Source organism: Gopherus flavomarginatus, chromosome 8, assembly GCF_025201925.1.
Source record: "Gopherus flavomarginatus isolate rGopFla2 chromosome 8, rGopFla2.mat.asm, whole genome shotgun sequence".
Lineage (NCBI taxonomy): Eukaryota > Metazoa > Chordata > Testudines > Testudinidae > Gopherus > Gopherus flavomarginatus.
In genome coordinates, this window is record NC_066624.1 from 98,269,432 (window position 1) to 98,292,415 (window position 22,984).

Here is a 22,984-nt window from a genome sequence, read left to right on the forward strand (position 1 = left end):
CACATCATGCATCTGCACTAAGATAAAGTTTCTGAAACAAAAATCATTGGTGGTTCGCTTTTGCCCTCAGGAGACAAGACACTGGGGAAACTGCTTTTACTTCTCTGCTGCCTTATAAAGAAGAGTAGTATTGTACAAAGGGAGTCTTCTTATCCATTCTGGCCTCTCTTTACCCACTACCTGAAATAGCAGATTCCATTCACTCAATGCAGATCTCCTCAGCTTTCCTAACCAACCTTTCTTTCTTCTGTAGAAGATGACTTCTCTTCATAGAAGTCTTGTTTAAAATTTAAGTAAACTCACTATTGAATTTCTGGTGGAGTTAACATCTTTGTTCCATTTTCTATTTCAGTATGGTCAGAGCAACAATTAAGAGCAGGGCTACTATTTTTGGAAGGAGCAGGATCATGGAAGAACATACTTTCTTTTACTTTATGTTTATAAGAGAAGGTAGCAGAGCACAGAAAGCAGTCCTTTAAAAAGTTGCAGACAAACTGCATTCTAAGAACATAAAAAGCTCTTTAGAGTGCTATCTTACAGCACATAACTTGTAATAATCAATAAATTCTAACAAACATGATAATCTAGGACTTCACACTTGTCACTATGCTGCTTGCCATGGCCATTGGGAACCTCACGACAGCAGTGGGAAAATAACTCAGAATTCTTGTTCCAAAAGCATAGGCCTCCTACCACTTGAGCTAAAAGAGAATCTCCATCTGTAAAATGGGAATAATTATACTTGTTTGCAAAGCGCTTGGAGAGCTACTAATGGAAAAACGATATGTAAGAGTTAGGCACAGTATCATCATCAAGTGTTATGTATAGTGCTTATGATACAAAGCTGACCAGTTCTGATACTCTCCAGCAGAGGACAACAGCCCTATGTGCACATGGCAGTATCATTCAACATTAAGAAAAAAATGTAACAGGTAAGAAGGCAATTAATATAAAGGCAAACCGTACAGTATTGTATCTCCCTTCCGTGAAGGATCTTGGGTGCACTTCAATCAAACATTTACATTTAAAATTTCTCTTTCTGATTTGAACAGAATCTTGTATAATTCAACTAAGTTATCATGAATATAGGGAATCACTCGATGTTTAATTTTCATAATTGATAAGTATTTTGGAGGTACAACACTGGCTATGTGTGTGACGCATCCACGTCTAGTGGCTGATCCACGAGAGGCCAACAGGCTACTATTTCTGCGAGATAATAGTTACTCCTTTATCTTAAATTAGAGTGACCAGATAGCAATTGTGAAAAAAAGGGATGGGGGTGGGGTGGTAATAGGCACCTATATAAGAAAAAGTCACAAAAAATGGGACTCTCCCTTTAAAAATGGGACATCTGGTCACCCCAGCTTAAATGGTCCCACTTGCTCAAAAAGAGCTTTATTATTCTTCCAACTTTCCCTAGCATTAATTTGTTGAAAATGAATTGAATAATCATATGAAGAAAACATATTATAATTATGCACAGTTTTTGTTTTGTTTAGTTTGAGATCCAATCTTAAACCCACTTGGCACATAACTCACTCAAATCAACCCTGCTCTTGTGTTTTTGCCAATGATTGTGTGGACAGGGCTTAACAGAACAGGGTCCTTCATTGGTGGCACCTAGGTGCTATCACATTACAAACAATGGTAATGGAAGCAACATTTGGACATTTTATGTGTGTGTGAAATAAAAAGAGAACGCTATCTTCTCTATTGATTGGTTGCAGAATAGAAAGAACTACAGGTATTTCATTAGGCGACAGCTAATAGGAACTTTTGTTAGCTCAAGTGACAGTTGAAACCAAAGTCCCTTTATAAGACTGACTTGATCCCGGTCGCATAGAGTAGCTACATGAGAGAACTTACAGTGGCACAGCTGCCTCGGTACAAGTGCAGTGGTTCTCAAAGCTGGTCCACCACTTGTTCAGGGAAAGCCCCTAGCAGCCCGGGCCAGTTTGTTGACCTGCCGTGTCCACAAGTTCGGCCAATCGCGGCTCCCACTGGGTGTGGTTCGCCACTCCAGGCCAATGGGGGCTGTGGGAAGTGGCACAGACCAAAGGATGTGCTAGCCACCCTTCCGGTAGGCCCCATTGGCCTGGAGTGGAGGACCACGGCCAGTCAGAGCCACGACTGGCCAAACCTGCAGACCCGTCAGGTAAACAAACTGGCCCGGCCCGCCAGGGTTTTCCCTACACAAGCAGTGGACCGGCTTTGAAAACCACTGCTCTAGTGTAGACATAGCCTTAGACTAGAATTTGGAGCAACCCAAGCAAAAAACAACTAAGTGAACCCATAAAATTACCAGTGACAGAGGCATCAAACACCAGGAACCAGTAGAACCACACTGTTACGGGGATAGAGTGAAACTTGTTTAGCTATATCCGGTGGCATATCAGTTTTGCCAAGAAGATCCTATGCAGGTTAATCACAAACCCAAGTAAGCTTAACAGAGTCCATGAAACTGCCTGACGGGGCCTAGCCACCCCAGCAGTCTCTACCCTCCCCCACCCCCATACCGTGCCCTCAGCAGATTGCCCTGTGGTAGAAACACACACACATACCCCGCCACTGCCCTCCCCGTGCCACCACCCTCTTTAAGACACACCACAGCGCTGCCCTGAGCCACCCAACCCACGACCCCAGCGCTATACAGCCTCCCACCATGATAGTGCCACCTCTGGGCCAGGCCACACACCACCGCCCCCTCATGCCACCCACTGTGCCACCGCCCCCTCAGTGGGACGGGCTGGCCAAGATGGGGCCCCTGGTGGGGTCAGCGTGGCAGGCAGGAGCCCTAGAGCCAGGCGCGGCCCGTGGCCCAGCGATGCCCTGCCTGGCACCCGCTGTCAGACGGGATAAGAGAACAAGTCCCTGCATGAGAATGGCCCAAGGTCGCCGCGTTATCAAATCCCAGTTCCCGGCCCGGCCTCGGCCCCGCCTGCAGCCGCTTTCCCCTCCCCCATCCACCCCAGCAGGACCGGATTCGCCTCGACCGAATTACTCACTCCGCTTCCGCCATCTTCTCTCCTCCCTCACGGGGAGGCATTGCGCATGCGCCCCGCCGCCGGGCGCTCGGAGTCGGGGGAAAGGGGGAGTTGTGAGTCCCCGACTCCAGACGTCCCGCCCCACGGCGGCAGGTGCCTCACCTAGCACCGCGGGCCTCTGATCTGTGTTGGCGCCATAGTGTGGCAGACAGCTGCTCCTCCGAGTCCTACGCCCCTCACGCTGCCCAGCCGACAGCTTGTGTTATTAATAAGCTTCTCCTAAGTCGCCACAGACTTAAAGGGGGCTTGAGAGGCGGAGGGCTAATAGCCGTGGCCCAGGATCATGGGAGTTTTTAGGGGACTGTTACCATTTTAATTAAGTCCCGTGCCCCAAAATTGCTTCCAGCCAGGGCCCATGAAAGGTTATCAGGGGTCACGGTAAAATGGTCACTCCCTCCAGTCCTCCTCCCCAATGTTTGTTTTTGGGAAAATCTAAAGAGGGCACAGGAGACAGGTTTCAGAGTAGCAGCCGTGTTGTTCTTTTTGTGGATACAGACTAGAAGTACTTGTGGCACCTTAGAGACAGGAAAGCTTATGCTCAAATAAATTGGTTAGTCTCTAAGGTGCCACAAGTAGTCCTGTTCTTTTTGCGGATACAGACTAACCCGGCTGCTACTCTGAAACCTGTCATTAAGGTGCCACAAGTACTCCTATTCTTTTTACAGGCCACAGGCTGGTCAGAATTGGAGGGTAGCTAGAGCTTGGGACTGAGACAGGGAAACCTGGATTCCATTCCCAACCCTGCCCTTGGCTCACATCGTGCACATCACTTAAGGCCTGATTTTCAGAGGTACCAGCCTTCACATCTCCCCCTGAAATTAATGAGACCTGCAAGAGGTCGGCAACTCTGAAACCCTTTGCCCTCAGTTTCCCCATTGTTAAATCTGTATAATTAAATGTTCCTCTCAGAGATGTTGTGAGAGGTAAATTAGTTAACATTTGTAAATCACTTTGTAAGTGTTTTAAGATCCTTGGATAGAAGGCACTATAGAAATGCAACTAATTTATTTTTATTGTTGAACAAAGGTATATAATATATTCATTTCCCCTTTGATATCACACATTCAGTGATGATATTGTTACTCATGACCAGAAAGGGGTGCAGAGTGCGGGAGGGGGCTCAGGGCAGGGGGTTGGGTGCAGGAAGGATGCAGGGTAGGGCAGGGAGTTGGGGTGCAGGCTCCGGCCTGGCACCACTTACCTGGAGCAACACTAGGGTGGCAGTGGCACGCACCGGGGACAGGACAGGCTTCCTGCCTGCCTGCCCCCATGCCGCTCCCAGAAGCAGGCAGCACCACATTCCTGCAGCCCCTGGGGGAGGGGCGGCAGAGGGCTCTGTGTGCTGCCCTCCCTCCCGTGAGTACCTCCCCCTAAGCTTCCATTGGCCACAGTTCCCCGTTCCCAGCCAATGGGAGCTGCGGGGAGCGGTGCCTGCAGGCAAAGGCAGGGTGCGGAGCCCTCTGCCCGCGGGCAGGGACATAGTTCTGGCTGCTTCTAGGAGCGGTGCAAGGCCCATGGTGCCATGGGGGTGGCAATCCCGTGGGCCTGATCCAAAGCCCTGATGGGCTGGATTCGGCCTGCAAGCTGTAGTTTGCCCAACCCTGTCCTACAGATTCCAGGAGCCCTTGATTTTCACTGGCTGAAATCCAAATGCCATGAAGTCAATGGGAGTTTTGCCATTTATTTCAATGGGGGGGTCAGGATTTCACCCATTCACTTCAAAAGTTGTTGAGGGCATTCAGTACTTTCTAGGTGGTGCTTAGCATCTCACAGGACTGGTCCTCATGGGCCTGATTTTGTATCCACTGATGTCAAGGATGAGGGGGTCTTTTCACTGACTTAAGTGGATGCCTGGATGGGCCACACTGAGAATGTCACACTCAGGGCAGACTGCAAGAAACAGGGCAGACAATCCCCAAAATTGGTGGTTCTATAATTATATTAGCCAGACCAGTAACAAAATAGCTTGTGTAATGCCACAGTGGTTAACAAGAAGCCAAATACAGTCACCATTAGGCAATCCAGCCCCTGGATCGCATCTAGACAGCCAAGTCTAATATAGAGAGGGGTTACTGAAAACCTGATTCACCTTATGGGAGAGTGGTCCTTTTGGATTGGTTAGGTACTTATCCCCAGGTCAGTATAGGTCTCAGATCTTACCCACTAATCATACTGGTGCCAATCCTTTAGTAACTAAAGCTAAAGATTTAATAATAAAAGGAAAAAGAAAGCAGAGAGTTACAAATGGTTAACAGATACATACAAGTGACTTCCAGTATTCATAGTTTAGGATCACAGCAGTGACAGAATAAACTGCTGGCTTGTAAAAGTCTCTGTGGAATCTTCCCAACAGATCAGAAAGAATCCAAAGGCAGCTTAGATTTAAAGTCTGTTTAAGTCTTTCCATGCATTTTCCAGAGTATTCCGAATAATTATTTGGAAGATCTCCATCTTACGGCTTATACTTTCCCTGTTCAAAGTTTAAGCATACTTGACATGGCAGGATCAGGCCTTCGGCCTGTCTTTTAGGAACCTACCAATTTCATGGCCAAGGAAAATGTGTCAGACTGTGAAATAAGCCCTGCCCCATGAAATCTCATCTCCCTATGCTGCTGGGAGTGTCCCAGCTGGGGATCTCCTAGCTGCTAGTCCGCCAGGCCAGGGAGGGACAGGACTTGTCATGTTCCCTTAAAAGAAGCAAAGAGTCCTGTGGCACCTTATGGACTAACAGACGTATTGGAACATGAACTTTCGTGGGTGAATACCCACTTCGTCAGGTGCACGTTTCCTTGCACTTCTGCTTTTGGTGGGGAGATCAGACCCACCTCCAGAGGCAGTGCAGAAGTGAGGGTGTCCTCTGGAATCATGGCTGAAGCATGAAGGGTCATATCATTGTTTAGTATATCTGATATGTAAATACCTTGCAATGCCAACTACAAAACTGCCATGCAAATGCCTGTTCTCACTTTCTGGTGACATTGTAAATAAGAAGAGGGCAGCATTTTATCCTGTAAATGTAAACAAACTTCTTTGTCTTAGCGATTGGCTGAACAAGATGTAGAACTGAGTGGACTTGTAGGTGCTGAAGTTTTACATTGTTTTGTTTTTGAGCGCAGTTATGTAACAAAAAAAATCTACATTTGTAAGTTGCACTTTCACGATTGCACTACAGTACTTGTATGAGGTGAATTGAAACATTTATTTTATTTATAATTTTTTACAGTGCAAATATGTGTAATAAAAATATACACTTTGATTTCAATTACAATACAGAATACAATATATATGAAAATGTAGAAAAACATCCAAAATAAAATTTCAATTTGTATTCTATTGTTTAACAGTGCATTAAAACTGCAATTAATTTTGATTAATTTATTTAATCACAGTTAATTTTTTTGAGTTAAACACGAGTTAACTGCAATTAATGAACAGCCCTAATTATAACATAGTTAAACTGAAGACAGTGTGGATAATATTATTTTCCTGCGGTATCCTACATGTTTGGTCTTAAGGTTAACTGGACACAGCTCCATAAATAATTAAGGTAATTAAGTAATGAAAGGAAATTAGCATCTACAAGCTAATCTGATTACATTGTTAAACTTCTAACAAGATATAGGTAAACACAGGCCTGGTCTACACTGGAGCGGGGGTCGATCTACGTTACGCAACTTCAGCTACGTTCTTTACATACTTAGATCTACTTAGCATGTTGTCTTCACTGCAGTAAGTCGACGGCTGACACTCTCCTGTCGACTCCACATGCGCCTCTTGCCCTAGTGGAGTACTGAAGTCGACGGGAGAGTGCTCAGAGGTTGATTTATCACATCTAGACTATACACGATAAATCGACCCCCGCTGGATTGGTTGCTGCTCACTGATCCAGCGGGTAATGTAGACAAATACATTTAGTGTCTACTTTTAGTTTCTTTTACTACAAATGAATGAGTTGATGATTACTAGTCTAGTACAGCATTTCTCAAATGTGGCCACCAGGGGCTTTTCTTGCAGCCACAGCCTCTTGGATAGTGATTAGCCGGTGGGGGTGAGGTGCAAAGCAGTGGCCCCTCCCCCAGGGCCATCAGCAGGGGTTTGGCACTGCCCCTCCCTCTGGAGCCACAAACACCAGAGAAACAGGCAGCCAATGTGCAATGAGGCTTGGGCTTCAGCCCTGGGGTGGCAGTAGCAGGCTCTGGTTGTGGGGGTTTGGGCCCTAGCCCTGGACCCTGGCGGTGGGTGCCAGCCCTTGGCTCACCCCCCCAACACACACTACCTCTGGCCTCCACTGCCTCCCCTGCTCCCCATCCATTGCCCTTTGCCCCTGCTGTCTCCTTACCCACCTTCCCATCCATTTGTCCCCTGGCTTGCCAGGGCTGAGTAAGTCTACTGTGAAAATTGATATTTGTATGTTTGTTAATATCACTTTTCCCAGCCTTCCAGCTAGCTGGCAAATCTGCTGTGAAAGTTGATATACAGTACAAATTGATAACAAATATTACTTTTTGCAGCAGCAGACTTACTAGCTAGCAAGTCTTTTAAAAAAGCAAACAAAAAGCAAAATAAACAATGAAGGAGACAAGAATGTGCAAAACACTTAATTTGTGTTTCTATTCTGTTTAAGTCCAGTAAAGAACAGAGACAACTGTACATTATTTTTAATTATTGAGTCTGCAAAAAAAGCCTTGCATAAGTAATTTACATTGATTTGGACATGTATATATGCATATTTATTTGTTTTTCCTGAAGTTAAGTATTTTAGGAAAAATTGTCAGAACGGCCACCAGCAAGAGTTGGTGGCTGTATCTGAGGCCACCAAAAATTTTATTGTGAGAACCCCTGGTCTAATACATCTTGAAATTTACATACAAGTAGATTGACTTGATTACAGTTGTAATGCCTTCTGTTAAATTGTTATGGATCATACAGTATGGGTCATCAGGTTGGTTGGTTGGTCTCTCAGTGATACAATGACAGAGTGGGATAATTTAAGATTTTGCATTACAGAAGCATGGCAGGCTGATTTTGTCTGGTGCCTGGCAAGCCAAGGGTTAAAATCTTGTTCCAGGTAGTTAGCAACTAGATTTGTAACCATTCTCCAGGAAACAAACGTTTTCTTATCAAAGGTAATTGGCTACAGTCACTTGATTCCCCTCACAGAAAAGGTAGTAAATTAACAATAGAGAATGAACTATAAAACAACATACTGTGAGCTTGAAGAAGCAGTAGATGAAGAACGTGTTTGACAAAGGGCTTGTCTACACTGGCAATGAACAGCACTGCAACTTTCTCACTCAGGGGTGTGAAAAAACACCTCCCTGAGCGCAGCAAGTTGCAGCACTGTAAAGCGCCAGTGTAAATAATGGCTCCCAGTGCTGGGATCTATGCCCCTCACTGAGGTGGCTTTTTTTAGAGTGGTGGGAAAGCTCTCTCCTAGCGCTGCGCCGTGACCACACAAGGTACATTAAAGCGCTGCCACAGCACTGCTTTAGCATTGCCTGTGTAGACTAGCCCTTAATTACAGGTATTGTTATCCTATATTATTTGAGGTCTAGTAAAGGCAAATCTTAGGGAATGGCGATACTACAGAGGCTATACCAGCATAGCTAAATTGCTGCTGTTATACTGGAATTACCTTGTAGTGTAGATGCAGCCTACACCGAGGGAACAGCTTTTTCCCATTGGTGTAGGAACACCACCTCTCCGAACGATAGTAGCTACGTTGACAGAAGAAGACATAGCTGTGTCTACACTGGCAGTTAGGTCAGCATAGCTACAGCAGTCAAGGAATGGATTTTACACACCCTTGATCAATGTAGTAATGTTGATGTAATTTTTAAATGTAGACCAGGCCTTATTTGTTTGTTGAATGATGGTGAATAGAAGTTCTAAATTAGGTTATGTCCATAGCTGAATGTGTGAATTCCCCTTTGTTTTTCCTCTGGAGGTGATTAACATGTGCACTGACCGGCTTGTCACAAACTGTTAAATTATCCTATAATATTTCACTCCACCTACCTAAAAGCAGTGGCAGCAGGAACAAGGTCTGTAGCTGATTGTCAGGAAAGAAAAACGGATCTAGAAACCTCTAATGGTAAGATTGCTTAAAAGAAATAATTTAGACAAAGAGCTACCATAGCTCTATGTTTCCTTCTGGTAAATTATTGATGACCTATTTTGCTGACTACAGAAACAAGTTTAAAATTACACCCATATTAGTGTGTGTGTGGGGGCGGGGAATTGGGAGGAGTGAGAATAGATCACAGAGGCTTCCTGAGTATTCTACAGTACTGCTGAACATTCCTCACCAAATTACTTGTCTCCGTTGAAAACTTGAGTAGATTATCCTAGCAAATTGTTGCGGACACTGTATCCTGTTGCACCTGAATGCTGCAGTGAACAGTGTGAAACCTGCATGCAGGTTTCAATCATTTGTTGAATTCATTGTTGAATTAATTAACCATAGCCTCAAAACCATGGTAAATCATATCAGTGTGCTAAAAAAGGATTTTTGCATTGAGTTTCAGCAAGTGCTGCTCTAGGAGTCACTTCTGCTCCCAAAACAACTGATATATTACCATTAAAATACACAGAGAAATACAGGGCTGGTGAAGTAACATCTTTATTGGACCAATTTCTGTTGGTGAGAGAGTGAGCTTTCAAGCTTACACAGAGCTTGACTCTCTCACCAACAGAAGTTGGTCCAATGAAAAAATGTTACTTCACTCACTTCATTTCAGTAGTATTCTGGGACCAACAAGGCTACAATGTCACTGTATTCAAATAAGAACTGGATTAGGCTCAAATCCAGCAAAGCATTCAAGCATGTGCTTAACTTTAAACAACAGAGTGATCCCCTTGACTTCACATACCACATGAGTGATGAGGAGGAGGAGGAAGGAGCAGTTCTTCTGGCACAACCTACCAAAGGTAGCAAGCTCCCCATCCTTAACTCCTCCAAGTAGGGAAGAGCACTACAAAACCTTAAGAAACCTCTATCAGACACTGCTAATCCAACCCGGCAAATCCTTCCCTATAAAATCCCAACACTCTCTACACACCTCACCTACACACACTACTCTACTATGGCAAGGGTAGGGGACAGCCGCGGCGCATGCCCCTTGATTCTGAAGCTTAGTGACTACAAGCCCCAGAATTCCGTCTGGATTTTGCCCGTTCCTCTGTAATACTCCCAGAAAGCTATGGACGATACCAACTGCGGATAGTAGAGACATCAACGCTGTTGCACGCTTTCACTTTACAGGATGCGGGACCAGGTGGTGAGAGCTCCTGTCTTTTTCTGCACAATTGGTCTTCGGATGAATCGCTTCGGTGCCTGTTTAAGAAGATTTGTGTTTGTTTTCCCTCCCCCTTCCGTCCTAAGAGCGTAGAACAGTCCCCTCAACAGGAGCGCACTGGAGGAGACGAAGGAGGCAATTGATAGGGGGATTGGGTGGGTGGTCTCTTCCTGCTCTCTCCGGAAGTAGTGGTATGTCCCTCCCGCCCCATTGCTGTGGAGTGTAGGCTGTTCCCGTCTCCTCCCCTCACCAGACTAGTTTCTCCTCATCTTGCTTCCCTCCCTTTGCTCCGAGAAGTGGTTTGTCCCTGTCTCCAGGTATGGGCCCTTGGCTCGGCCCGTCACGGGCGGGGCTGGCTCTGAGGCGCTCGTAGCGACTGGCCAGAGGCGGCACTGAAGCCTGTGCGCTGCCCTGTCTGTGCCACTACGGGGGCCGCTCTCGGAGTCGTTCGTTTCCTCCCTTACTGCTCCTCTGGCGCCTCGCGGGGCCGGGGAGATGCCGACTCAGCGGGACAGTAGCGACGGCAGCACCAGCACCACCACCATCATGTCCCACCCGACGCTGGGCGGGAGTAGCCTCGGCGGGGATAGCGCCCACCAGGTCCGGGTGAAAGCCTACTACAAAGGGTGAGTGACACGGCCTGGGCGGGGTGCCCGGCGGAACGGAGCTGGGGGGTGCCCGGGTGAGGTGTCGGGGGTGGGGAGCTGGGTGGCTGGGGGGTGCCCGGGTGGGGAGCTCGGTGGCTGGGGGGCGCCTGGGTGGGGTGCTGGGTGGGGAGCCCGGGGTGGGAGTGGAGTCTGGGGGGCAGGGGCTTGACTGCGGGAGGGCGGTGCCGGGGCGGTTGGGGGGGAGGTCCTGGGAGAGAAGCAGCCTGAGAGGGGATGTGGGGGGCGGGGAGCTGAGGGGCAGCAGCAGTAGGTGACATTTGTAGGGCCTTGGGGTGGTGGCTACCGGCACTGAATGGGCAGGTAATGGAATAAGGCCTCGGGGGAGAGGGTGTCTGGAGGGGATGAGCCTACAGAAGGGAGTATCAGCGGTGTCTGAAGAAGCTTGGAGTGAGGGGAAATTTGGGTTGTCAGCAGTTGCCTGCAGTGATTATGTTGGGATTCCAGAGTTGCATTAGAATGGAAAAATCAGAGGATACAGGAAGGAGTATCTGCTGAAACTGAAGGGGATCTAAGGGAGATGGGGCTATGTGGGGGCACCTGTGTTAGGAGAAAACTATGTTCACGCTGACTAGATAATGTGGACTTTTGGGCTGGTTGGCTTTTTGAGTCAGTGATGTGAAAATATTCACATTTCACCCCCCTAACAGTGGGTGAAATTATGTGAATGCCTCATTTTTTGGAATATTGCTCTTGGCTGGGAGGGAGGGGAGTGTGAATTCTGCCCATACTGTTCCTTGTAACAATGTTGGAGGTGGTTTTCGATGCTAAACTTATGTCCCTTAGCTTATGCAATACATCTATAGACAGTGTTAACCTGTGCTGCAGCACTGGCAGTTGTGTATTTCTTTTAATCATCCATAAACCGCCAAAACTTGCCAACTGCAGTATTTTTCAGAAATAGTTCTTAAGCACTCTTTTGAACACGGTTGTAACCAACAGGGATTGTGCTCCAGGGAACATCTTGGGGGTGGTGGTGTCAGGTTTCATGAAGCTGCTTGTGGGAAGAGGCAGTCAGGGGAGAAGTGAAGAGTTGACCCATGCTGGCTCCAGATTCTCAGCTGTGCTCATTGCAGTTGCATTACTCACAAATATGAATTTACTTGTGATAACCTTTCCCTTTTGCCTCTTCCCTCCCAAATACTCTAATCCATTTTACAACAGCTGACAACTGTTCAGAATGAGCACATTCTGCTTGATTTACTTACAGTATTTTTAGAAAGATTTGAATAATTTACTTTATGTACTAAGGTAGCAGTGTAGGTCCCAACAGAGATTGTGACCCTAGTGTGCTAAACAGTGAACAGACATGTGCCCCACAGAAATTACAGTCCAAATAGACAAAACATAGGTGAAAGTTCACTTCAGATAAAGGTACACATGGAGAGACCATCACATTTCTTGACAGACAGCTGGATGAAGGTATAGCAGCAGTTTTGTTAAATTTGTAGTGATTTCCATTCAAGAATAGTGAATATTTAAGGCATGTCTGCAGTGTCATAATTTTAAAGGAAAGTTTAAAAAGTCATGTGTAGACTGAGAACCATAAATCTTTTCTGCATTTGTTAGTTATCACTCAATTTCATTCCTGACCTAATATGTAAAGAAGTCTGTTTCTGGGCTTCTCTTGACCAAGGTCAGTATGTATTATGTCAGTTGGTGTGATTATTTGAATTGGCATCACTAACAATGAAATTCTTCTTTTTTTAAAGTTGTGTTTATTGACTTCTCACCTGAGTGGTGTCAATAAAGTCAGTAGTTCATTACTAAACCTGGAACTAAAATGACTCACACAGGAAGTTGGTTATAAACAAGCTATCTGACCAGAATGCCTTAGTCATGATTTGTATTAAGGTCTTAAATTCTGACAGGGTTCTTTCATCATGGGATCCCCTATTTTGATTTCCCCTTCCCCACAGGCAAAATACTTTTGACTAACCTGGCAGACTTCTCACCTCGCGCCATTAAGAAACTGTTGTTAACATGCAAGATATTACCTACTCCTACTCCAGGCCTCTGCAGGCTTCGGAGCTGAGGACCTGAAACTCTGAACCCCTGTGTGGCAGCATAGCTTTCTTCAGCAGTGACAGTAACTCAAGATAAAACAGATCTTTTACTCAAATGCTTACTCGCTAGAGTGGTCATTGCAGTTAGAACGTAAAATAAATTCCTAAGAGTGGGAGGTGGCAAGAGATAAAACTGTTACTCATAGGACTATGTGGCTATGTTAGGCACCTTAGCCATTTTCTTATTTATTTCCTAGTAAAATTTTTTACATAGCACTTGCACAGTGACATTCATAAGGAATTCAGCAACAACAAATTAGAAGAGCCAGCACCCATCGGTATAAGCATGTGAGCTCTCATGTACATTTTCACCACTTTGTGTTTGGAAGTTTCTTGTGATGGGCCCATACTTTAGTACTTGACCTAATCTATGATAGCAGTTATCAGTGCTGTACAATAATAAAACTATATGATCTCAGTACTGTAGAAGTAGATGAATAAATTATTAGTGGCATGGTTTAGAACAGCTAGAAAGAGGTAATGCAGTAATTATGCTATTGTATGCAATGATAAAGGCAAGTCCTGAGAAGGAACCATTATCCATCCAGCTTAAGATGAGACGGCAGGAAGTGTTGAGCAGTGCTTACTTTTAATAACTGGCGTAGATGGAGTGTCAGAAAATTCTTTACCTATTTTTCAAGAGCATAAGCTCTAATTTAAACTAGGCTTAGAGCACAGTTAGAAGACAGGGTAAAGATACTTTGGGCCCTCTCAACTGTATAGCTTATACCAATGATGAAAAGTTAGATTCCCAGGAAAATTGGTAGTCAGTTTTTAATAGATCATGAAGATCTCCTAAGTGAATGCATAGTAAAATAAAACTGAATTCTTGTTCTAGTATGAAGATTAATTCATCTTTAAATATTGGGGCTATTGGAGGGCCACAGAGCATAAGTAGTCTTGTCCCAAGAACAAGCAAGAAAATATTTGTATCATGAGCTTCTTGGTATGTGTTAACTTGGCTTTTCTTTTTTACATTAATATAGCAGCACTGAGTAGGAAAGGGAAATAACTGTTTAATATATAACCAGGGAGCCAAAACATAACTCAGCAGACACTTGAAATTGATTTATGTATCTTCATTTTAGAATTATTTTCTGGATTTTTAGTGGTATTGGGCAAATTATAGTACAAGTTAGTAGCCCAGAAAGTTTTTCTCCATTATCTTGACCAAACTTCTTATGGTCTTCTGTGGAGGAATATCTTAAGAGGGAGTAAACCTTTTACGCTTTCTTTTCATAAATATCTGTCTGTGCTGTAAATACTCCACTGTAAAATTTAATCTAGGTAGGAGGATGACTGGGTTTTCAGGCATGGTTAGCAATTAAATCTCATTGTACAGGAGTGGGTGATCTCCAGACCTGAAAGTGTCCATTATGAGAAGAGTCACTTTAAATCATGCTCTAAAGAGTTCTGATTTAGTACTTGATGAGAATATTGAAATAGCATGCTCACTCTGGGAGTCAAATATTGTGTGACTTTCTGAGTGATGTAATTAGACCTCATCAAAAGCATAAATGTTTGACGTGGGAGCATGATAAATGTGTGGAGGAGTTTTTTCCAAAGCATCTAGATGTAAGATTCTGAAGAATTTAGTCTCTCTTCCCACTGTGCATAGTAGTTAATCTTAGGCTTCTATGGGAGACCAGTGGTATAATAAACAGTGGGATAAATGTATCATTTATATACATCCTTTGATTTAAAAAAATTAAAAATCAATGTTCAGTTAAAAAATTAACTGATAACAGTGATTTTTTTTTTTAACTAATGCTTTTTTTGTGTTTATATACATCCTTTGATTACACACAAAGTGACCTTTTAAGGATAATGAAGAAAAGCCACTTGATCTCAATTGAAAAGTGGGAGGGCAGTGACAAGGTGTACAGTATGCTTTTTTAGATACTATAACAAATTAGTCTGTTTTGAGTCTTTACTGCACTGAACTGCAGGAAAGACAATAGTGATAAACGCAATTTTGCTGTAGCTCATGATTTACTAACTCTATTGGAGAGGCTAATCATGTGAAATGTTGCTTTAATTTTTTCTTCCACGGGTGGAGCAGGTCTTTTATTTACTGAAGGAGGATCCTATTATCTTAAATGTTTACAAAGAGCTTTTGAATATTTGTTTTAAATGCAAGGTATTCAGGCCAGGGTCGCTCTCTGACTCTCTCTGTACAGGTCCCTGTAAAATGAGGCCTTGATTTGGGCTTATGGATACTACTGAAATTAAAATAATCTCTGAAAAACAGAGTTTTTATAGTGGAGGTGTTTGCACCACCATTAAGGGTTAGTAAATAATAGAAATATAGGCCTCGAAACTTGAGAAGTCAAGTCCAGCCTCCTAAGCCATGGCAGGATCAAGTAAACCTAGACCCGTGGTCACCAACCAGTCGATTGTAATCTGCGGTGGTGTAGCACGGCTGCCGCTAAGACAGGCTTGGTGCCTGCCTGCCCCAGCCCCATGCTGCTCCCAGAAGCTGCCACTGTAGCCCTGGGTTCGGGAGGCAGGGGTTTCCCTCCGCATGCTGCTCCTGTCTGTAAGCACCCCCTCCTTCCCCTCAGCTTCCATTGGCCACAGCTCCCCGTTCCTAGCCAATGGGAGCTGCGTGGGCAATGCTTGCAGAGAGTGGCAGCATGTGGAGCCGTGTACCCCCTACCCCCTCCCCAGGGGTGGCAGGGGTGTATTGGCCTCTTCCGGGAGCGACGTGGGGCTGGGGTAGGCAGGGAGCCTGCCTTAGTAGCAGCCATGCTGGGCTGCCAGCTTGGGGCTGCCAGAGGTAAGTGCTGCCTGGCAGGAGGCTGCACCTCAGGCCTGATCCCACTCCTGTACCCCAACCCCCTCCTGCACTCCAAGCCATAACCTTGAACCCCCTTCCAGAGGCAGCACCCTGTACCCCCTTCTGCACCCCAACACTCTGCCCCAACCCAGAGCTCCCTCCTGCATCTGAGCCCCCTCCCAGGGCTTGCACCCCTCACCCCCTCCTGTGCCCGAACCCCTTGCCCCAGGTTCAGCCCAGAACCCCCTTCCACACTGCAAACTCTTCCCGAACACCCTACCCCAGCTCAGTGAAAGTGAGTGAGGGTGAAGGACAGCAAGCGATGGAGAGAGTGGAGGATGGAGTGAGTCGGGTAGGGTTTTGGGGAAGGGGCAGGGTAGATCCTGTGTTGCCCTTAAATTCAAAAAGTGATCTTGGACGTAAAAAGGTTAGAGACGACTGACCTAGACCATCCCTGACAGGTGTTTGTCCAACTGTTTTTAAAAGCTTCCAATGATGGGAACTCCACAATCTACCTTGGAAGTCTATTCCAGAGCTTAACTTTATAGATAGAAAGTTTTTCCTAATAGCCAACCTAAATCTCCCTTGCTGAAGATTAAGTCCATTATTTTCTTGTCCTATCTTGAGTGGAGAAGAGGAACAACTGATCATGGTCCTCTTTATAATAATCCTAAACATATTGGAAGTGTGTTATCAGCTCCCTTCTCAGTCGTCTTTTCTCAAGACTAAACATGCCCAGTTTTTTAACCTTTCCTCATAGTCAGGTCTAATAAACTTTTTATCATTAATTTGTATACATTTTTCCTAAGTTGTGGTACCCAAAATTGGATACAGTATTCCATCTGAGGCCTCACCAGTGCTGAGTGGCGGGGGGTGAGGGGGGCAGTTATCTCCCGTATCTTACATACAGCACTCCTATTAATGCACTCAAATTAACCTTTTCAACTGCATTACACTGATGACTTATATTCAGTTCATGGTCCACTATAACTCCCAGATCCTTTTCAGCAGTGCTACTGCCTACACAGTTATTCCCCACATTGTAGTTGTGCATTTGATTTTTCCTTCCTAACTACTTTGCACTTGTCTTTATTGAATTTCATTTTGTTCCATTCAGAGCAATTCTCCAATTTGTCAAGGTCATTTTGATTTTTAAACCTGTACTCCAAATTGCTTGCAATCCCTCCCAGCTCATTCTCATCAGTAGATATTATAAGCATATTCTCTATTTCATTATGCAAGACTTTAATGAAAGTATTGAATCATTGAACTGAATATCTAATACCGGGATCGGCAACCTTTGGCACATGGCCCGCCAGGGTAAGCACAGCCCGTGCCACTGCCTGCCTCCCCCATTGGCCTGGAGCAGCAAACGCGGCCAGTGGGAGCTGAGATCGGCCAAACCTGCGGACACAGGCAGGTAAACAAACCAGCCTGGCCTGCCAGGGTGCTTTACTCTGGAAGGCCGTGTGCCAAAGGTTGCCTATCCCTGATCTAATACATTATAGTTTTGTTTACTTGGAGCATCTGCAGGCATGGAGCCCCTGGGCTCCCTGTGGCCACGGTTCGCTGTTCCCAGCCAATGGGAGCTGCGGGAAGTGGCTGGAAGCAGCAAACTGTGGCCACAAGGAGCTCAGGGGCTCCATGCCTGCAGACGCTCCAAGTAAACAAAAAGTCCAGATCTGCCAACGGCTTACCCTGACGGGCCAGGACCCACAGTTTTCAGCCCCTGAAATATAGGGCTGGTGTATGAAAGGGTTATACAGTTTTTGCTGTTTTTACCTATCCATTTTGTGAGGGGTGGGGGGTTTGGCTTATAAACGAACGGGCTAATGAGCGAGTATATATGATACTCTTTGATATGGTCGTTGAACCATTTGTGCACTCATTTTATAGCAGTGGTTCTCAAACTTTTGTACTAGTGACCCATTTCACATAGCAAGCCTCAGAATGCGACCCCCATCCCTTATAAATTAAAAACACTTTTAAAAATATATTTAACACCATTATAAATGCTGGAGGCAAAGCAGGGTTTGGGGTGGAGGCTGACAGCTCACGACCTCCCATGTAATGACCTCACCGCCCCCTGAGGGGTCCCGACCCCCAGATTTGAGAACGCCTGCCTTATAGTAATTTCATCTAGGTCACATTTCCCTTGTTTGCATATAAGAGTGTCATGCAGAACTGTTTCAAAAGGCTTAAATCAAGGTATATCATGTCTACTGCTTCCTCCTAGCCACTAGGTCAGGAATCCTATCAAAGAACGAAATTAAATTGGTTTGGCGTGATTTGTTCTTGACAGATCAATGCTGACTACTCCTTATAACCTGGTTATAAGGTGCTTACCAACTGATTGTTTAATAATTTGCTCAGTATCTTTCTAGATATTGAAGTTAGGCTAACTGGTCTATAATTCCCTGGGTCCTCCTTGTCCCCCTTTTTAAAGATAGATACTATGTTTACTCATCTCCAGTCTCCTGGGACCTCTCCCATTCTCCAGGAGTTCTCAAAGATAATTGTTAATGGCTCAGAAATTGCTTCAGCTAGTTCCTTAAGTACACTCAAGACAAATTTTTTTGGTGGCCTCAGAGTGTGGCCACCAACTTTTGCTGGTGGCCGCTCTCACTTTTCGCTAACATACTTGATTAACTTAAGGAAAAAAATAAATATGCACATATACACGTCCAAATCACTAACTTATTTATTGCTAGCTAATAATCCTGTTGTGAAAAGTGATATTAACAAACATGCAAGTATCACTTTTCGCAGCAGACTTACTCAGCAAGCCTGGGGACAAATTAAGCTCTGGATGGGGGAGGATGGCTGAGGGAGGCAGCAGGGGGCTGCAGTCTGAAGCCCTGTGGACGGAGCCCAAAGCTGCACAGCTAGGTGCCCAGGTCTTGAGCCGGAAGCCCTGTGGCCAGAGCCTGTCCCCCTGCAGCCTCAGGACTGAAGTTCAAACCGCTCCTGGGAAGTTGAGGAACTCACCAGGCTGCCTGCTTCTCCAGTGTTGTGTCCCGGGTGTCTTGGGAGGGGGACCCCTGCTGGCAGGCCCAGCAACCAGCACCAAGGTGGTGCATCTAGGACCGAGGTTCTCAAACTGGTGGTCGGGACCCTTCAGGGGGTGGTGAGGTTATTACATGGGGGAGTCGTGAGCTGTCAGCCTCCACCTCAAACCCTGCTTTGCCTCCAGCATTTACAATGGTGTTAAATTAAAAACTCTTTTTAATATATTTATAAGGGGAGGTCACACTCTGAGGCTTGCTATGTGAGAAGGGTCACCAGTATAAAAGTTTGAGAACCACTGATATAGGAGCATTAGGCAGGGGAAGGAACTCCTGCTTTACTCCCCTGCAACAGTTCAGGAGGCTGTGGCAGCAAGAAGAGCCACTGTGGCTGCATGTAGCCACAGTGGCAGCATTTGAGAAACACTTCCTTAGGATGAATTTTATCAGGCTCTGCATATCTAAATATTCTTTAACCTGTTCTTTCCCTATCTTCACTTGCATTCTTTCCCCCTTGTTAGCATATGTGAGAGGTGCTGCCTGTAGTGGGGGGCATAAGTTAAAGAGGAGGACAAGTGACCACCCCATATGTCTCCTCCCTGCCCTGCCCCCAGCCCGGGCCACTGTGCTCTCCCTACCGCCTCCCTATCACACATTACCTGCTGGGGAGTAAGGAGGGCCTCTGTCCTCCCGCGGCATTGGCTTCCCCATCCCCACCACCTGTATTCAGTTGCAGGATGGAGCTGTTCCTGGTCACTGCTCTATACAGCATAGCCAGCTGCCTGGAGAAAGCCTTCCTGGGGAGGAGTGTCAACAGCAGCCTACTGCCTGGGCTCACTCGGCTTTCAGGGACAGGGGCTGTGTGTGCCAGGAAGGAGAGGGGGAGGGCTCTGGCTGGCTTGGCCACTGCCCTCAGAACTTGAGCCTAGGCAGGGGTGCGGGTGCGACAGCTTGCCACAGCTGCAGCCAGGTGCTGTCCCAGGTGCCTGGAAGAGGCTGTGGCTTGGCTCCTCCCCTTCCGGGATGGCTGCTGGGAGGGGCATTTGATCCTGCATTCCCTCCCGCCCCATGCATCACCTCCTTTTGTGAGTATTAGTTGTGTTCAGTATCTGGTCATCGTTGACCTTTTAGTGAAGACTGAAGCAAAATAGGCATTAAGCACCTCAGCTTTCTTGATATCATCAGTAATTAGCTTTCCTTCCCCAATAAGTCAAGGACTTTTCCTTTCTTTCTCTTGCTCCTAATATATTTAAAGAACTTCTGCTTTTTGTGTCACTCATTTTGTGGTTTTGCCTTTCTGATTTTATCCCTACATACTTGTGCTGTTCTTTTGTACATCTCATCAATTTTACCATGTCTCCACTTTTTGTAGGATTCTTTTTTGATTTTTCAGGTCTTTAAAGAGCTCCTAACGCAGCCTGCTTTAATCAGGTCTTTATTTACAGGTTTCATGTTCAATAGCACCACAATTCTGTAGGAAAATGTTCCCATTTCTAAAGCACCTAGCCTATAAGTCCTGCCTGTAAACTATTTTGAAAAAATACTCTCAACATTTACCTTGTTGAACAAGATAGCTGAAGGAATTAATCATTAAAATAGCGACAGAGTCCTGTGGCACCTTATAGACTAACAGAAGTATTGGAGCATAAGCTTTCATGAGTTAATACGCATTGCATCTGACAAACTGGGTATTCACCCACGAAAGCTTATTCTCCAATACTTCCATTAGTCTATAAAGTGCCATAGGACTCTTTGTCGCTTTTAACAGATCCAATCATCAAAATGTTCAGTATATCTTAAATTTGTGGACATCTTGTCAGAATACTTTTCTCTGTTTAATGTAAACTGCAGTTACGCTAATCTGAGTTTTTTGGATTCTTAACCTCTAATTTTGAGCTGCCTCATGCACTCTTTCAAATGGAGTGTCTGATCTTTCTTCTAAATAATCCCTTTCCATTTCCTGCTTTTTCTGTTGCTATTGATGGCTCTAATATCTCAGGTTCAGCATCTCATCTAAACTTCTTTGCTTTTCACTCTCAAACATCCAGTTGCTCAGCGACTTTTGTCACTGCTTTAATATTAGCAAAGAGAGAATAGGTTTTGAAATCTCCACAACTTAAATCCTTAGTCAACTGTAAATCAATTAAATGCCATCAAACTTTGTTAACACAGAACTAATGAAGTGCTCAGTGGTGCCCCTTGCCCTTCCAGAATGCACAGAGCTGCTCAAGTGTAAACCAGGAAAGGCAGAGTTGAAGCATACGCAACCCCTGCAACGCAACTTTAACGCTGCCCTTTGGAGTTGACAATAGCTTTAGAAGTGGTTAAGTGAGGTTGGTGCTATAAGTAGTAGACATGAAGCACTGTGACAAGGTATCATTGTTTATATTACATTCTAGATTAAAATTGCAGCACTTATTTGCTTGCACTCTTGCAGCATTCACTCTTGGGTGTAACTGTCATAAATCGTGGCAGGATTAGTTAGAGCAGGTTGGAAGATTCCTCCCTGTGAAGAGGAGAGGTGCACCTGTTACTTTAGGACTCAACTATGCCTCACGTTAGCAGTGAGTTCTGTAGTTTTAGTGGTTCACAGCAGTTGTCTTGTCATGGAGAGCATCAGCAGTGTGGTGGCATTACATGGTCCCTTTCCACCATCCTTATCCCGCCTCCACAAGTGGGGGGGTTCTGGGTTCTTTCCTCTCATTGGGTAACAGCAGAAGGAAGGGGACTCCTTGAACCGCCGTCCTTGGCCTGGTGGGCAGTTGAGGGAGAAGCTGCCACAGATGGAGGGTATTTGTGGGTGAGAGGCGTGGTGCCACAGATGTGCCATTTCCCTGGTCCGCCCGCCCCCCCAGTGTGTCCTTGAATGGGAAGTTGCCCAACTTTTCCTGTTTATAGTTCTTCACTTTTGAGCTCCTAGAAAGCAGAGATCCCTTTTGAGAGCAGTCCCTCATTTATCATGGGAAAATCTATGTTTTTGGAAACCCAAAGCTCTAGTAATCAAGCTGGGTTTTGAAAAAAAAAGTGTCTGATCCCTTACATGTAGAGTCATTGTTTAGGGCTGTCCTTGCCCCTCTATAGCAGTGCCAGAGCACAGCCCTAAGGGGCATAGGGTTGGAGTCCCTGGCCTGCGCTGGTCCAGCACCACCTCACGCACGTTTCCTCCTCACTGCTGTGACCCCTACCACAGTCTCCGCACCAAAAAAGCAGAAAGATGTGAATTTTACACAGCCCTCGTAACATGAGCTGCTTATATCAGAAACCCTCAACCAAATGACCCAGTAACTTGCTTTCCTTTGGTCACACTCAGTTGCATTGTTCAGGGAAGTGTTTAAGGACCAGGATTATGTTACTTCAATCAATTTCCTTGATAGGGCTTCTAAAATAAAATCTGTCTGCTTGGGGATTTTAGAGTTCCTTAAAATATTGTACTTAAACCAGAAAACTTGGTCTTGGGGCCAAACTTCCAAAAGGAATCCTGGAAGAATGCAGGCAGGAAAGCTGACAACACACTTTCTCTGAAAAATGCCTAGGATAGAACTCAAAAGGACAGAACATGGATGGATGGTAGTTGAGGTTCAGTGACCACAGCATGTCACCTTGAGCCCCAGCTTCTGTGATAAGGCTGTCTGCAAATCTGCTGGTTTTCATAAAGCCTAGTGTTGCTGCATATGCTTGTTTCATTTCATTTGGTTCATCAGTTTAGGTCCTGACCTGAATTTCTAAATGTAACCCTTTAAATATTATTTGATGATAATGAAAAGTTTAGTGGGTGCTGTGCAGAGAAATCCCCCTGCCTACCAGATAGACAAAAAGCTACTGGAGGAGGCTCCACAGCTATATCAAGTTGTTTCCATACTTTTTTTCTTCTCTGACCTTGCTCCTGAGATCAGTTGCAGTGTGTATTCCTTTCCTCACCCAAGAACTCAAATATGGCTCAGCACTGAACATTGTGAGAGACAGTCCTACCAAGCTAATGAAAAGTAGTGTTGATGTGGCCTGCACTTTCAGAGATGACTGCAAAGGAATCATGATTATGCTCATGTGCGATAAACCCCATTCACTTGATGTTATCGATAGATATTGATTAACTTTACAAGAGATTTTACATGAGCTGACATTGC

At 45.3% G+C, this 22,984-nt stretch overlaps 2 protein-coding genes across 5 annotated transcripts in view; one reads left to right on the forward strand and one right to left on the reverse strand.

Annotated features, from left to right (window-relative positions):
* PHC3 (polyhomeotic homolog 3) overlaps positions 1–3,229 on the reverse strand; it is an 89,983-nt gene extending 86,754 nt beyond the window's left edge. For all 4 annotated transcript variants that reach the window (XR_007776021.1, XR_007776022.1, XM_050965835.1 and 1 more), the window contains exon 1: positions 3,009–3,229. Coding sequence is in view for 2 of the 4 variants with exons in the window: in XM_050965835.1 (XP_050821792.1) it covers positions 3,009–3,049 (41 nt within the window). In the remaining 2 variants the exon portion in view is untranslated. The remainder of the gene's footprint in view (positions 1–3,008) is intronic.
* Positions 3,230–10,209: 6,980 nt separating this feature from the next.
* Positions 10,210–22,984, forward strand: part of PRKCI (protein kinase C iota) — a 54,455-nt gene continuing 41,680 nt past the window's right edge. The window contains exon 1 of the mRNA XM_050965946.1: positions 10,210–10,971. Coding sequence (XP_050821903.1) covers positions 10,841–10,971 — 131 coding nt within the window. The 5' untranslated portion in view covers positions 10,210–10,840. The remainder of the gene's footprint in view (positions 10,972–22,984) is intronic.